Source organism: Ammospiza caudacuta, chromosome 2 (assembly GCF_027887145.1).
Source record: "Ammospiza caudacuta isolate bAmmCau1 chromosome 2, bAmmCau1.pri, whole genome shotgun sequence".
Lineage (NCBI taxonomy): Eukaryota > Metazoa > Chordata > Aves > Passeriformes > Passerellidae > Ammospiza > Ammospiza caudacuta.
This window is the reverse complement of record NC_080594.1, coordinates 44,686,212-44,701,296: the sequence shown is the minus strand read 5'-3', so window position 1 is coordinate 44,701,296 and position 15,085 is coordinate 44,686,212. Positions and strand designations below refer to the sequence as shown.

The 15,085-nt window shown below is 42.3% G+C and overlaps 1 protein-coding gene across 1 annotated transcript in view; it reads left to right on the top strand.

Annotated features, from left to right (window-relative positions):
- Positions 1-11,222: 11,222 nt before the first annotated feature.
- PGR (progesterone receptor) overlaps positions 11,223-15,085 on the top strand; it is a 31,272-nt gene continuing 27,409 nt past the window's right edge. Inside the window, exons 1-2 of the mRNA XM_058824671.1 lie at positions 11,223-12,394; positions 13,653-13,804. Coding sequence (XP_058680654.1) covers positions 11,223-12,394; positions 13,653-13,804 — 1,324 coding nt within the window. The remainder of the gene's footprint in view (positions 12,395-13,652; positions 13,805-15,085) is intronic.

Below are 15,085 nucleotides of genomic sequence, written 5' to 3'. Positions count from 1 at the left end.
ATGAAGAGATCAAAGACATCTAGAAAGCTTTCTAGTTTGTCCAGGACAGACAGAGAGAGAGTACATTTCTGCTTATTACTTCAACAAATGGATGTTTCTGATTGAATATTCCTGGTTCTGTAATTTGAGCAGGAGTCTGCTGGATCTCAGTCTACACCCTTGACAATCAATATGTTCCACTAAAAGATTTCAGACCTGCTACCAAGGCTTTTTTTTTTCCCTTCTTTTTTTTTTCTTTTTCCTTCTGAGAAATAAAACATAGAGGAATTTTTAGGATTAGAATAATCTACTTGTACAATAATTCAAAAGGGAAAAAAATTCCATTGCAGTACATCTATTTTTTCAACAAGTATTGTGACTCCAGCCACATTATCACTCGTCTATGAGTTATGTTTCCATCACCAGCAGGCTGCTTTCCCAACCTTCGTAATGGATGAGCTGTAACAAGGGCTTTACACTATGAAATACTCAAAATCAAAAGGCATGAACAGCCTCCAACCAAGATTTGGCTGATTTTGTTCAGATTAACTTTGAGATTGTTGTCTTTGATAAGAAAGTTCACTTTCCAGTGAGATTAATTTCTTATCTTTCTAAAATGTCATGTTCAGTCTAAGAATGTCACTTCACAATTGCCATAGAATATTGTAGGTTCAAAACTCAGACCATGGTCTACACTGAGCCATGGCTGGATTGGAAAATAAGAAGGGAAAACTTAGTCTGCTTCCTTTGTTGCATTTCCTTATTGTTATGATAGGCAAAAATCTTGATTGCTTGCTCCTTGTCCTCATAATTCTTGCAGTCTTGATTGTACAAGGCCTCAGAGTGATAAATATATAAAAATCAACTGTCAGACTTAATATTTTTAATTTTTCCTGAAAAATTACTTTTGGTGCTCCTGTTCAGGTCCCTCCTGTACAGTGTAGAGATATCTATTGAGTTCCTATGTCACATCTTTAATAGCAGTAATCATTTCAAAACAGATAACAAATACTGCTTTTGTATGGGTCAGGGCAGCAGTTCTAGTGCTGTGACCTGGTTCTTATTTGGGTAACTGCATTCTATTCTATTTGAAAGCTTTTTAATATTCTGGTGAAATGGAACATTCTTTATATCCTTTCAGAACCACTGCTAATGCTTTGGAACATTTACTGGCTGAGGCTTAAACCAGAGACAGAAACCTTTTCTGGGGAGAGAAATCCTGTGTTAGTAACAAAATGCACAATGTATATATCAGTCTACAAGAGGCATCTAAACATGTCAGGATCATTTTCTGGCTTAAGATGGAATTTGCTTTTATGATTTTCTTACTCAAAACCTGCTTTTACTTTGATTTCATAATGATGTCTAAAACACAGAGCTGTGGCTCCAATTCAGATTTCCTTTAGGATCAGACATGGCAGTTTTGGTCATATTAATTTTCCCTATTTCTTTGTAAAAGGATGAATATAACAAGACACATGAAGCCCAGAGGCAAAAAAACAAAGGAAAAGACGCCATTTACTGATTTTAAAAATATATCAATAACAGAATAGATACGAAGTCAAATAAGGAAAGCTTGAGTTATAGTTTTAACCTTAAATGGTCTCTGTTTTGCTAGTAGATTTTAAAAAATCAATTTTTTTAATATCACTCATATTTTCTGTCCTTGGGCCAAAGAGGAAAAATTTCTCTCAGCATTCAGAGGAATGTTACAGTTTGGACATCATTGGGTAGGGTCAGGATGTTAAGAATATTCCTTAAATCCACAGTAATAATCTAGGGGACTTTAATACATTCATGTCATTTACATTAAATTGTATATAAACATTTATAATAGACATGTTTGTATAATATATAATTTATAAAACTAAATAAAATGCAAGAACATTTCTATATTTAAATTATTTATTCTCCTCCACTTTTTTGCTTGTGACTTCCAAGAGCTCAAAACAAGTGTCCTGTTCATTTATTGATTGAATTCTATTAAAAACTGAATTTGCACACTATTTCAGACCACATTTCTATCTAATCTCTCTGTTCAGATTTGTAGGCTAATGTTAGCAGATTTGTGACAGTCTACCTGTCGGAACCTCAGAAGTCTTGAGGTTCTGGTTTAACAAAGGTTTTGCTGGGAATAAGTCATGCAAAAGAACAGGATTAACAGAATTATGATAAAACAAGGCCAGCCAGGCTTCTGTCCCTGCAGCAGAAACTCTCATGAGTTCCCAAAATGTAACCATGGCATGATGTCACCACCATGTCTTCTCCTTCCTATCCATTGCCTCCTTCATCCCTCCTGCCACCAGCTGTCACCACCCTGACAACCTTGTTCCCACCTCACTTATCTACTTTTCCATGAGCAGTGATAGTATTTTTTTTTTTTATTTCATGGCAAGGAGAGCCCCACAGTTAACAGGACAGTATGCAATTTTTTTTGGTTTCTGATTTCCGGGTGTGTGTACTGGCCCTCCAAAGTGAAAATGTAGCTATCATTTTTCAGCCTAAGGATAACAGACGTCAAGAGAAACACACCCTAAAATATCCCTGTAAGATGTGTTATGGCCAGAACTTCTAGGGCAGTTTATTTTGAGATTAATTTTAGAGAAGAATGATTAACAGTTGTAGCAGGCCTCTGTCTTCTAGGGTTATATTAAGTGAACATCTCCCTGACATGTATCTCTGTTTCTAGAACAAACTGCACAATGATCTTAACATTTGTCTTTTGTTTAGATGCCTTTACCTTAATATAATTTTCTTTGAGAGGTTTTAAAGACACCTTTTTTTCTGTTCAATACTTAACATAGAACTGGGACCTCTGATCTGTAACAGACACCTCTAAGGATGATCACAGCACCAGCAATTACCAGTAATAACAGAACTAACAAGATTATCTGATAAAGAAATATTTTAACCAGAGCTTGTCAAAATCAGCATGAGAAAGTCTGTGCCCTTCACTGACATGAATAAATTTGCTTCTTGGGAGTTAGCACAAAGCACAGGGAACCATGTCTCTACATATTTCCATGTCTAGTTAAGGGACCCATCTGCAAATTGTCATTTCAGGTGAACACGAAAATAGCTTGTGTAACTTGAAAGTTTTACTCTGTGGCAAATCAGCACAGGATTTAGTCCAGTTTAGTTTAGACAGCCTTCACACCTTATAGAAGATCCCATTTAATTGAAGTGGTGACATTTTTCATATTCCAGACAAGTTTCACTATTGATTGAATTTGTAAATGGCGTGGAGCAATGTTAAATTTCAGCAATGAAATTTAATTTTCTTTGATTCATTTAAGAAATGGAGCGATCATGAACCTGCAGGGGTATATCTTCCCTCCACTTCCTGCTGTTTAACATTTCACATCCAAATCAGTGCTTAGCAGGCTTGTGGCTTAAACCTAGCTCCTTTTTATTCAATAATGAATAATAAATTAAAATCTGATGATATGTAAGTACAATGTTTGCCTCACAAATCTCCAGTTGTGAGTTTATTGACAATACTTTTTGTCTCTCAATTCAGAATCATGCTTCCTTTCCCAAGAATTGGGAACAAGTTATCCCTTTTCAGTCAGTCAGATGTGAAGTACTGGTTTTGTCTGACACTGACAGCAGTTTACTCTTTAGACAAGTATCCAGACCCAAAAAATGTGACAATCCTCTAGGCTGCCTAGGAAACGGTGACCTTACATTTATTATCCTCCAGTAACACACTTTAAGGGAACTTTTGAACTGGGAGAATTAAAGAATATTGGTCCCTTGACAGTTTTTAAGCTAGTTCCTCCTCTGGATCTCATTTAGCTTTGCTGATTGATAGCATTCGAGTACTTGATGCAAAATTCAGAGTCTAATATTCCAGCTCTTCAATGTCTGTCTAATTCACAAACTTGGCAATATTTTGAGTAGATTTTACTTTTATGCAGCTTCTGGGTAGAACTGAACATTTCAAAAAGTGAAGATCTTCTGCCTCAGTCTTTGTTTAATTTTAACATCACAGGGCACCTTCCTTTGCATTTTAGTATTTCTACCCAGAATTGCCAAACACATGGACACCTTCACAGATAATCCTCATACATTGCATCCATTCTTCACCCCACAGTTACATTTTTCACAGAATAACAGAATGAATCAAGTTGGAAGGGACCACACTGGGTCATCTGATCCAACCTCCCTGCTCAAGCACTGCCATCCTTAAGCACATGGCACAGGATTGTGTCCAGATGATTATTGATTATCTCCAGTGAGGGAGACTCTACAATCTCTCTGGTCAAACTCTTTGAGGGCTCAGTCACCTGCAGAGCCCAGAAGTTCTTCCCCTCGTTCAGGTGGAACTTCTGTGCATCAGCTTCTGCCTGTTGCCCCTTGTCCTATAGCTTGGTACCACTGAGAAGAGCCTGGTCCATCTTCTTGGCACCCTCCCTTCAGATACTTGTATACATTGGTGAGGTCCCTTCTCAAGTGTCTCTTCTTGAGCCAGAACAGGCCCAGCTCCCTCAGCCTGTCCTTGGAATAGAGATGCTTTGGACCCCTCATAATTTTTTCACTGTCCACTAGAGCTGCTCCAGGAGCTCCATGTACTGAGGGGCCCAGCCCTGGACACAGCACCCCAGATGTGCCTCACCAGGGCAGAGTAGAGGAGCAGGATCACCTCCCCTGACCTGCAGAACTGCTCTTCCTGATGCACCCCAGGATTCCACTGACCCTCAGCCACGAGGACACTGCTGGCTCATGGCTTGCTGTCCACCAGGACCCCCAGGTCCCTCTCTGCAGAGCTGCTCTCCAGCAGGTCAGGTCCAGCCCATGCTGGTGCTGGGGGTTATTCTCTCCAGGTGCAGGACCCTGCATTTTTCCTTTGTTCTCTGCGAATTATGGAAAAATACTACGGTGTCACACTTTGCCTTTAACAAGTGTTTATGAAAGACTGATAAATCAGAGCAGTTTGTGAATATTTCAAAGCTGAAGAGTCAGCTTTGAAATTTCATGGGACAAACAAGTTCCTGGTGGACAATTAGACTGTAAGTAGAAACAGGAAGAAAGCTGGGGAATAGAATAATTTGATGGAAAATTAATCCTTGCTAAGATACCTTGAATTTACATAGGAAGGATGTCTCTTATGAAATTAAAGTTGGCAGCAAAGGCTGTAACAAAATAAAGAAAATTATTCATACTTCCACTTATAGTGTGACTCAACTTCAAGATTGCTTCTATTTCAATCAGTTTTTGAACTCTTAAGAAAGTGCCATAGTTATGTTGAACCCTCTATTATCTCTGTATTAAAAAGCATTTTCACATAAATTTGGATCACCAAACTTACTTGTGTATTTCCTAAGGCCCTATCGAATGGTTACCTTCTTTTCTATGATTACTTAGGATGCACAATTCAATCAGGATATTGGTTTTAATACTTCTGAAGATCTACTGACTACTTCTTTCTAAATTTCAGAGATGCTAACAGCTGTTTAATATCACTGGTTGCAACTTCCTACTCTCCAGCCAGCAAACAAGACTTCCTGCAACATCACAGATATTATACTGCTGGGAGAGGAGTAGTGCAATGTCATCTTGTTCCACCCAGCAGCACTGGGTTCAATCATCGTTATTCAGCCACTTAATATATTTATATAAAATATTTATTTCATATATAAAGATAATTGAATATCATATTTTACATAAAGCAATGTTTATTTCTTTTTCCTGAGGCTACACTGGAAGAAAGCCACTTTGAGGAAGACAGTGGGTTTGGGTAAAAGTTCGCAAGCTAGACCTTGAGGGAAGTGTAGCATGTGCCCTTTGACACCTCAAGGTGATGCATTCATCGACAAAATATTTAAGAAAGTTTTTGAGAATGTCATCCAGCAAGCAATGACATTCTCTGTAGGGCATAAAAGCAGAAAGCTTCTTTTTCTCCTTTTTTTTCCCCCCCCCTTCCTCATGTTCCCGCTTATTTGCTCAGCTACAAGTTTATTATATTCTGCATTTCAGTGAGCATTAGCCAAAACATAAACAAAGAACAATAAATAAAATACATGACTCCTGTACCAGAAAGAGCTACCACTTTCATGACTGTAACTCAATACCCATCTGTTTCCTCCCTTTAGACAATTCATAAAGATAAAAGTGTCTCACAGTCCACTGCGCCTTCCATATTGCTATTATCACTGTGGGAACTTTGGCACCTGAGAGCAGAAATTATGTAACATGCACTGTAATTAGCTTTCTTTCCCTCACCTCCTTTTACAGCTCTATTGCTTACCTTCTTTGCCACATACCTAGCTGTTTGCCAATGCCTTTTGCACTTACAATATGTTTTAGTACACCGTTGTATTTAGTAAACCAATAGTTTTGATAGCTTTTAGTAAATCTGATGGTTTAGCATAAGCTAACAAAACACCTGATAACAGACCACAGAGATTAATTACATTGTGACATGCCCTTGCTTAGAGGCAATGAAAGTATGCTTACAGTGCAGTTTCTGAAGCTATGATTTTAAACAATACACATTGATGGTAGGGCACATTGATGCTGCATTTTAAGGATTTAGGACTCCATTCATACCTCTTCATTTGGGCATCGACGCTGCACTGCCAAAAATCATGGCTCTTTGAGTGTTTCAGATCAAAGAAGTCCTTTATGTCTTTAATAAGACACAAAGTGTCTGAAGAGCTCCAGAAAAATGGTACCTACAGACATCTATGACTCTTATCTGACTATGGAAGCCTAATCAGCAGGTTCAGATGTGAACAGTTACCATCAAATCATATTCCTGATGCTGAGTGCTTCCATGACTTAGCTGCTACTCCAAAATCATGATCTCTGATGCTGGCACCCTAATGTAAGTGAAATTCAGCCTGCTAACTGGGGGGTCTAAATTTTTACAGAATAGGGATGAAGCCATGGAAAGAAACGTCTCCAAAAATTGTAACACAAGAATGTGCTGTTATTCACATGACAGTATTATGTTTTTATTGCCTACGCTACATGCTAAAATGTGGGGGTTTTCATACAGTTATGGAGGTCTATATGTTTAAAATAAAAATGTTACTTTTGTGATAGAAACAAAAGCCTCTATGTCTCTCCTTATGAAAGCTGCTTTTTAGTTTTGGCCATGAGCTCATAAGCTGTTAGAAGCAGTCTCTCCTCCTCTCTGTTTATAAGGAATGAATCACATTTTTGGTTGTACTACAACCTGAACAATGATAGTAAAAAATTGTGAGCCAATGATTAACTGAAGAAAAGGAAACCTGTATTTTTAACTTCTAAGGTCTGTTCTCCAGCAGGCTGTGCAGAACAATATTGTAAGAAAGGTCTGTATGGGCTAAGACACCAACTCAGTGTAATTAATCTGTCATTTTCCAGATCCAAACACGAGCTCACTCACAGTTTATATGGAGCAATCTTGACATACAAATGGAACACTTTAGTGTAAGAAAAGGAAATTCGATCTTTTTGACCTTCAGCCCATACTTCAAGATATTTTAAAGAAAAAGTATGTGATTTTGATATTTGTACTGTTTGAGGATGCTGTGTATTTGTCTTGTTTCTCAAACAACACTGTCTTTTTGTTAAAGCCAAAACCATCAGAAATATTTCAAAAGGTCTGTCAAAATATTTTGCTGTTTAAAAGTGTACAGTTGAATGGCTTAATGGTCAGACACAGGAACTACTTAAAATACTCAGGAGCTACTTAAAAAAATTAAGTACAAATCTAGAGCATTAGAGTGGGATAGAGTAAAATTCTATTGCTATTCTTGTTGACATTTTATACAAGAATCATGCTGAAAAGCAACACAGATGAGAAATTTTGTTCAGTGCAGCTTTTATTCATCCACACTTCTTGAACCGAGCAAGAAAATAGATACAACTTATTTGAGCTCTCAGATATATTTTCACATTCTCACAGAATTTTTAAAAATGCAAGAGTATCGATCAAACTCTCTAGTGCTTTACTTATGGGTTCAAAATAGGTCTGTACATAAATACTTTCATACAGTTTGCTCTTTGAAAACTTTGTATTCAGTAAAATATTTCTGAATATAAAAAATGTCATTTTTATGTCTGAATTGAAAAGATCAGTTTCAATTTTAATGGCTTGCAAATTAAAACTAGTCATAGATACGCCATATGTTTTTCTTTAATGTTGATTGACATACTAACAAAGTGAATAAATTAAAATTAAGAAATGACAACAGTAGAGTGCTAAAAAATTTGAGGACATATTTTGAAATGTTCTTATTGAAAAATCTGTGGTACCATAGCAATATCAGGGAATGCTTCCAAATGATGTGAGAAAATCTAAGAGCAAAAGAAACGAATCACAGAACACCTTGGCTTGGAAGGGACCTTAAAGATCACCTAATTCCAAATCCCCTCTCAGGGGCAGGGACACCTTTCACTAAATCACATTGCTCAATGCCCCACTGTTAACCTTGAACACTTCCAGATATGGGCACAAGGGTTATGGACAGAATAATGTAAAGAAAATAGCAAAAGTTTCCAGTAAAAGTTCATGGAAATCATGTGAAGCCAATATAAATTAAAGTCCATTCACTTAGGTCCAATGAATTTCTTAAGGATATAGAACCCCAAATATTTTCCTTAAGCAATGAAAACTCAGCCCAATTGCTGTTACCATTAAAGATTTGAGTACATTTGTCAGGTCATAAAAATGAAATTAGGAAGCACAGCAGAAAACCTGGACAATATTTAAATGCTAACATTTAGAAAAATAATGCAAGTAGTAAGTATTTATATTTCTGGTAAATATGTCGGTGTTTACAGTCTCATAGCCTTGTTGGCATAGAATTTTAATGGGCAAGTCATGAGCAGCAGTGAGCGGAATCTGCTCAGTGCTGCTTTCCTTTCAGGACCCTCCATTCAGGCCATCTGTGGCTCTTTACCTCTCTTAGTCCAGAAGCAGTAGGAAGGGGGGAAGTCACTGTAAGGAAACATGTCTTTGGAGCACACTTGTAAAGATGTAAAGATGCAGGCCATGAATGCTGTGTGCATATGGGGAAGTGGAAATGAGAAAGCAAGGCAGTGGCAATAAAAAGGCATGACAACCACCTGACTAAGCATGCAACATCAGGGGAAAACCAAAACAAGTGCGGAGATGAACAGTACTGGAGATGAACTTCTCTCTCCTCTGAGAAAAGGCAGGTTCGGGAGAAATTTTGTAGCATGTAAAACAGAAACTCATTAGTCACTGAAGCACTTCACATTATTTTAATGTCATGTCATTACAGAACTGGATAGCACCTCTTAAATAATTCTTTTAACATTGGTTCCTCTGATAGATTTTGTGAAAACATCTTCAGCTCCTGGTACTTGCTGGCCAAACAGTTCTTTCCCATGCAACATCAAGAGAGTGAAACACTGCTGTTCAAGAAATATTCCTGTAGTCAACAAGCGTACTTGAAAGTGCATCATTCTGTTGAGCCTCCTAAATGTGTATGGAGGTGCCCACAATAACACCTGAGTGTTAAAATGCCACTAATTATCATATTGCCACAATTCTTTTGAATGCCAAAAAAAGAAAGATTTTCTTCTGTTTATTCTTAAAGGAATAAAAAAGCAGAGTCCCAAAGCAGTCTATAAGCCAGTAGTGTTTTGACAAGAAAAACATAGAAAGGACACACCACATTGAATAAGGTTTGTGTGAAGCTGCTTCTTCTATAAACTTGCCTTATATGATTTAATTTCCAACAGTTATGTTTATCTCCCTGAGAAGCTGTCCTTTTCAGTCGGAAGATGTTTGGGAAGTAAAACAACAAAAGCAACTATTTTGTGGTCATCACAGTTTTGGTTGGTTTTTTTTTTTTTTTTTTTGAAAGAAAGCTGTTTCCTTTCAAAAAAGCATGTTACACCTGCAGGGCATAACCAAGGATTTAGCAGCACACTTTATTTATCCAAAAATATACTGATTCTGCTTAAAGTCAGGAGGACTACTCCTGCACCAATTTATTCTCTGTATCTTTCAGCTCAAATTTCTTTCTTCAGATTTCTATATAATGAAAAGTATACTAAAGGTTGCATTGGTTTTTTGGGGCTGTTTCTTCCCCACATTAGTAGCTGTCTTATTGAGCTGAGTTGGTTCTGCCACAAAGCCAGCATTTTACACAAAATGCCAGCAATTAGCTGGTGACAGCTTCTTGGTGAGAACTAACCTGGGCTGAATTGCAACCTGCTACATGCAGGCTGGCCAGCCAGTCCTTTTAAAATGTCCTCTCATTTCCCTGACAAATAAATGAAAATTTAGAAGCAATGAATACCCCACTTGCCAAATCTTTTGCCGAAAAGACGTTGTGATTCTTGGTATAAAGGATGCTTTGACGTCCTGCAACGGCACATAAAGAACTTTACAATGCTTTGGTTTTCTTGCTGCTGAAAAACGGATCTTGTATCAGGAGGGGTTTTGGAACAGAGCTTAATCACGAAGAAGTACATTGAACGTCTGAAGGGGACAGTAAAAAACAGACAAAAGGGAGCCGTCGCTGCAAATAAGTAAAGCTTGTCTTTTTGCTAACCAGAGGCTTGTGCCCTCTGCTCAGGGCAGAGCCGCACTTCTCGGGATGCTGGAGCGAGAGGACGGAGCAGCGGTACAAGAGGTGTGGGGAAAGGAATGAGAAGACAGGGAGATGATCAGGAGAAGCCAAAAAGCGCTGACCTAAGGCACAGGGCGCCGGATGCGATGGGAAAGGGATGCGGGCACGGCGAGCGATGGGAAGGGGACAGGCGGAGCGGAGGAGGAGCCGATGGCAGTGCCGCCGGAGGAGCAGCGTTTCCCAGGGGCGGCGCGGAGCGCCGGGCGCGCAGACCCTCGGTAAGGGACGGGGCTGGAGGCGACGAGGGGCGGGGAGGGAGGGACGGGCGAGGGGCGTGGAGCCCGCGGCCAGCCCGCCCGGGCGGTGGGAAACACGCGGGGGACGAGTCAGCCTGTCCGCCGCCGCCGGAGCCTGGCAGGCGCCCTCCTTTCCTGCGCGCCTCCCGCACACGCTCCCATCGTTTCCCCTCTCCAGGCTGCACCGCTCCCGGCTCCGAGCCACCCCCGTCCCGGCGGCGGGGGCCGGGGCAGAGCCGTCCCCCCGAGGGCAGCGCCATGTGAGCGGGAGCCGCGCCACCGCCGCACAGGGCACGGCACGTCCAGGATGTAAGGAGCCGTCCGCTGCTCGCACCCCGCCGCTGCCCGGCTGCCCGCGCTCTGTCGCTGCCGGACACTCGCCGGCAGTCCATCGCTGCCCCGGGCCAGCATGACCGAGGTGAAAGCCAAGGAGCCCAGAGCGCCTCCGCCCGCCACAGACGGGGCGGTCCTGCTGCAGGGTCAGCCTGGCCGTGATCCCTTCCGCGAGGAAGCGGAGTCCGTCGACATCTCCCTGGACGGACTGCTTTACCCCAAGAGCAGCGACGAGGAGGAGGACGAAGAGGAGGAGGAGGAGGAAGGGGAGGAGGAGGAGGAAGAGGCGCAGCAGCAGCAGCATCTGGGGCGGGAAGACGGCCGGGACTCCCTCTGCTACCAGCCAGGGAGCGGCTCCCTCTCGGTCAAGGACTCCCTGGACACCGTCCTGGACACCTTCCTGGCGCCTGCGGCTCATGCCAGCTCCACCGTGGCCGCGGCGCCCTGGTCCTTCTTCGAGGCGGAGGAGGCGCCCGACGGCGCGATGAGCAGCGGCGCCTCGCAGAAGGCGGCCGAAGCCGCCCCGGGGGCGCCGGGCCCCTCGCAGCTCCCGCCGCGGCCCGCCGCGCTCTGGCCGCCCGGCGACGCCCTGGTTTCCGCCGCTAAGCCGCGGCCGGCGGGGCCGGGCTCCGGCGCGGAGTGTCCCGCTGCGGCTCCCAAGGGCGACGTTCCCGGTGTCGGGGCGCTGCCCGGCGGGTCCCGGGCGGGGGACCCGGGCCAGGAATACCTGCACGTGCCGCTGCTGCCGCTCAACTCGGCCTTCCTGGCGTCGCGCACGCGGCAGCTGCTGGACGGGGCGGAGTACGAGGGCGGCGCGGTGCCGCGCTGCTCGCCCCCCGCCCCGGAGCTGCCGGCCTACGGCTTCCCGCCGCCCGACGCCAAGGACGGGCCCTTCGCCTACGGCGACGTCCAGCCCGTCATGAAGATCAAGGAGGAGGGTCTCGGCCTCGCCGCCCGCTACCCGGGCGGCAGGGCCACCCCCGCGGCGGGCTGCCACGACTACCCGCAGGCTCCGCGGGCCGGGCAGGAGCCCTCGCTGGAGTGCGTCCTCTACAAGGCGGAGCCCACCCTGCTGGCCGGCGCCTACGGGCCCGCGGCGCCGCCCGACAGCCTGCCCTCCACCTCGGCCGCGCCGCCGGGGCTCTACCCGGCCCTGGGGCTGAACGGGCACCAGCCGCTGGGCTTCCCGGCCGCCGTGCTCAAGGAGGGCCTGCCCCAGCTCTGCCCGCCCTACCTCGGCTACGCGCGGTAAGGCGGCGGCGGCGAGGCGCTCGCTGAGGGACGGGACCGGGGGGTCGCGCTGCGCGCCGGGAGAGCTCCGCGCCTCCTCACCCTCCTCCTTCTCTGGAGGGGCGGGCGGGCATGCCGGGCGGTGGGCGCCTCGGGGGGCTGTTAAGGGGATGCTGAGGGAAGGACAAAGTTTCTGTCGGCCAGGGCCTTTTTGGGCTTTCAGGTAGTGGCCGCAGCCCCGTTCGCATTCCCCGCGCTGCCGAGCACGCCGCGGTGTCCCGGCTCCGCAGCTGGCGATCGCGGCTGTGGGCACGGTACGCCCCAGGGATGTTGGCTTGTTGTCGCAGCGGGACTTCAGGGCCACCCCATGGCCGAGCCGCTGCCCGGCCCCGGGACACAGCGGGCAGGTTTCTAGCTTGTCCTCCCTTTCAGCGATACCGTGTTCATCAATACCTAAATATTTTCCAAAATAGTTCCCAATTTGAAAGAGAACCAAAACCAAAACAAACCCAAAGAAACCAAAAAGCAAAAAACAAAAACAACACCAAAACCAAAAAACAAACCCAAAAACCCAACACCACAAAAAGCATTTGATTTCACACGAAAAAAAAAAAACTGAAACACTTGTATATTGATTTGCTTGAATGAAATGGTGTACTATCCTGCTAAGATCTGTTTTACCTATAAATACAACAAAAGGTGCATGCAATGTTGCAGTTTCAGTGGGTATCCTTTCTTTTAGCAAATGCAATGGTTACCTGGATTATTCTGCCTTGGAGACAAATATCATTGATATCCCCATCAGACTTAGTTACTGCTGAGAATGCTGCAGCTGAATGGGGGGTGAAAAACTGATTATTAAAGATTTTTTTAGTTGAAATGAAGTTTCAAGTTTCCCATGTGAAAGAGGCCTTTGAAATTCAATTGACATCTATGTGATTCTGTCTCTGTACAGGAGAAAAAATCATCAGTATGACTCCACTCACAAGAGTTGTTGATCTGAGGAAGATGAACATTTTAACAGTGTCCTAGATGGTACCTTTTTTGCTAAATGGTTTAAAAGATAACTTTCTGCTTTGTTTTTTGCAATGCTTTCCTGTGTTACCATAGTAGAGACAAACCATTAAGCAGAAAGGCAATCATACTTTAGTTTTTTCTGTATCTTGACTACAAATTCTAAAATGAAGTTTTTAGTATAAAACTCCTTAATACAGGTAAGTAGTTTACTGCACAAAGCTAGATCTTTCATTTCTTTTTAATTCTTTTTCTTCTCAAGGCCAGATATGGAAACCAGCCAAAGTTCTCAGTTCAGTTTCGAATCACTACCCCAGAAGATTTGTCTCATCTGCGGTGATGAGGCTTCAGGTTGCCACTATGGAGTACTTACCTGTGGAAGTTGTAAAGTCTTCTTTAAAAGGGCAATGGAAGGTACTATGAGATGCCATTGTTCCTAATTGTCTGAAATATGTCTCCTAGACACCAGGGCATACTGTTTATTTATTGCTCATTTTTATAAATATTGTCACTGCAGTGAATTTTTTTGTTGTTTTATCAACAGTGGATATTGACAAAGTTCTTCCTTAGTTGTTTTTTTTTTTCTAGTATTATTTATTTTACTTTTTTGCTATTTATTATTTACTGTTTATCAGTTAATCTGTCCAGGTAGGCAGAGTTAAATAAAAATTTTGTGCATTATAGAACTTGTTTTAAAAAGTATAAATGGTATTCAAAGGAAAATATTCTGAACTCATGATAGGAAAATAAGAATTGTTTATGGCTTTGTTCTCTTTTTGAAAATACAAAATTTTTCTTGCTTTCAAGTTGCAAAGTTTTGGCTTCCTGGTAGTTATGGAAGTATTTAAAATTTCACTGAGCCTATTCAAGTCATAATAAGAATAAATGTGTTTGACTTGTTCCAAATAGTTGTTAAATTGCAAAGTCAAACTGCAAGTTTAATGAAACAGTAGCAATACCTAGGTTTAATTTTTCATTTTGGATTCTTTTACATGCCTTGTCCACTGAGATTTTGAATACAAATACAAGCACAGAATGTTTTATATGGTTCAACACATAAAGCAGTAAAACAAATCCTTCTACTTTTTAGGCTTTGTCTCCTGTTTTGATTTTTATCTGATCCTGCCAGAACTAGGATATTCAAATTTCTGTTCCATGTATTTAACAAAACCATTGTTCTAATGGATAGGATTCCTTAAAATAAAACCCTGCATCCTGTATTTTCTTGTTGTGATACGTAGTTTTTTCTGCTTTAAAGAGTTTATCTCTTTCTAAATGAAAAAAGAAATTTTGGAAAGGTAAAAGCTTAGCATAATAATATAATTAGATTTTTTGTTTCACTGTGCTGTTACTTTCTACTTTAAGCATATGCTCATGTTCTTCCTCAGCATTAAATATTCTTCCTTAAAATTAAGTATTTGCAAAGTGGTCTTGGTGGTCTAAGTGAACTTTTGAGCCAGTGCCATGTTTCTCCAATGCATTCAATGGGTTTCATGAGAAAATTACTAGAAATATTTGTGTTAGGCTGCAAAGCTCTTAAGTCACTTGCAGGAATACATTTAAGTTTCACTGCACCTGCTGGTTGGTCTCCTGGTTTGCCTTTGCATTTTTTTGCTATACTTTTCTGAATCAGCCAAATATTTTTTTAAAAAGTTAGGGAGCTGAAGTTTTAATACTAAGCATAGTGTTATTTAT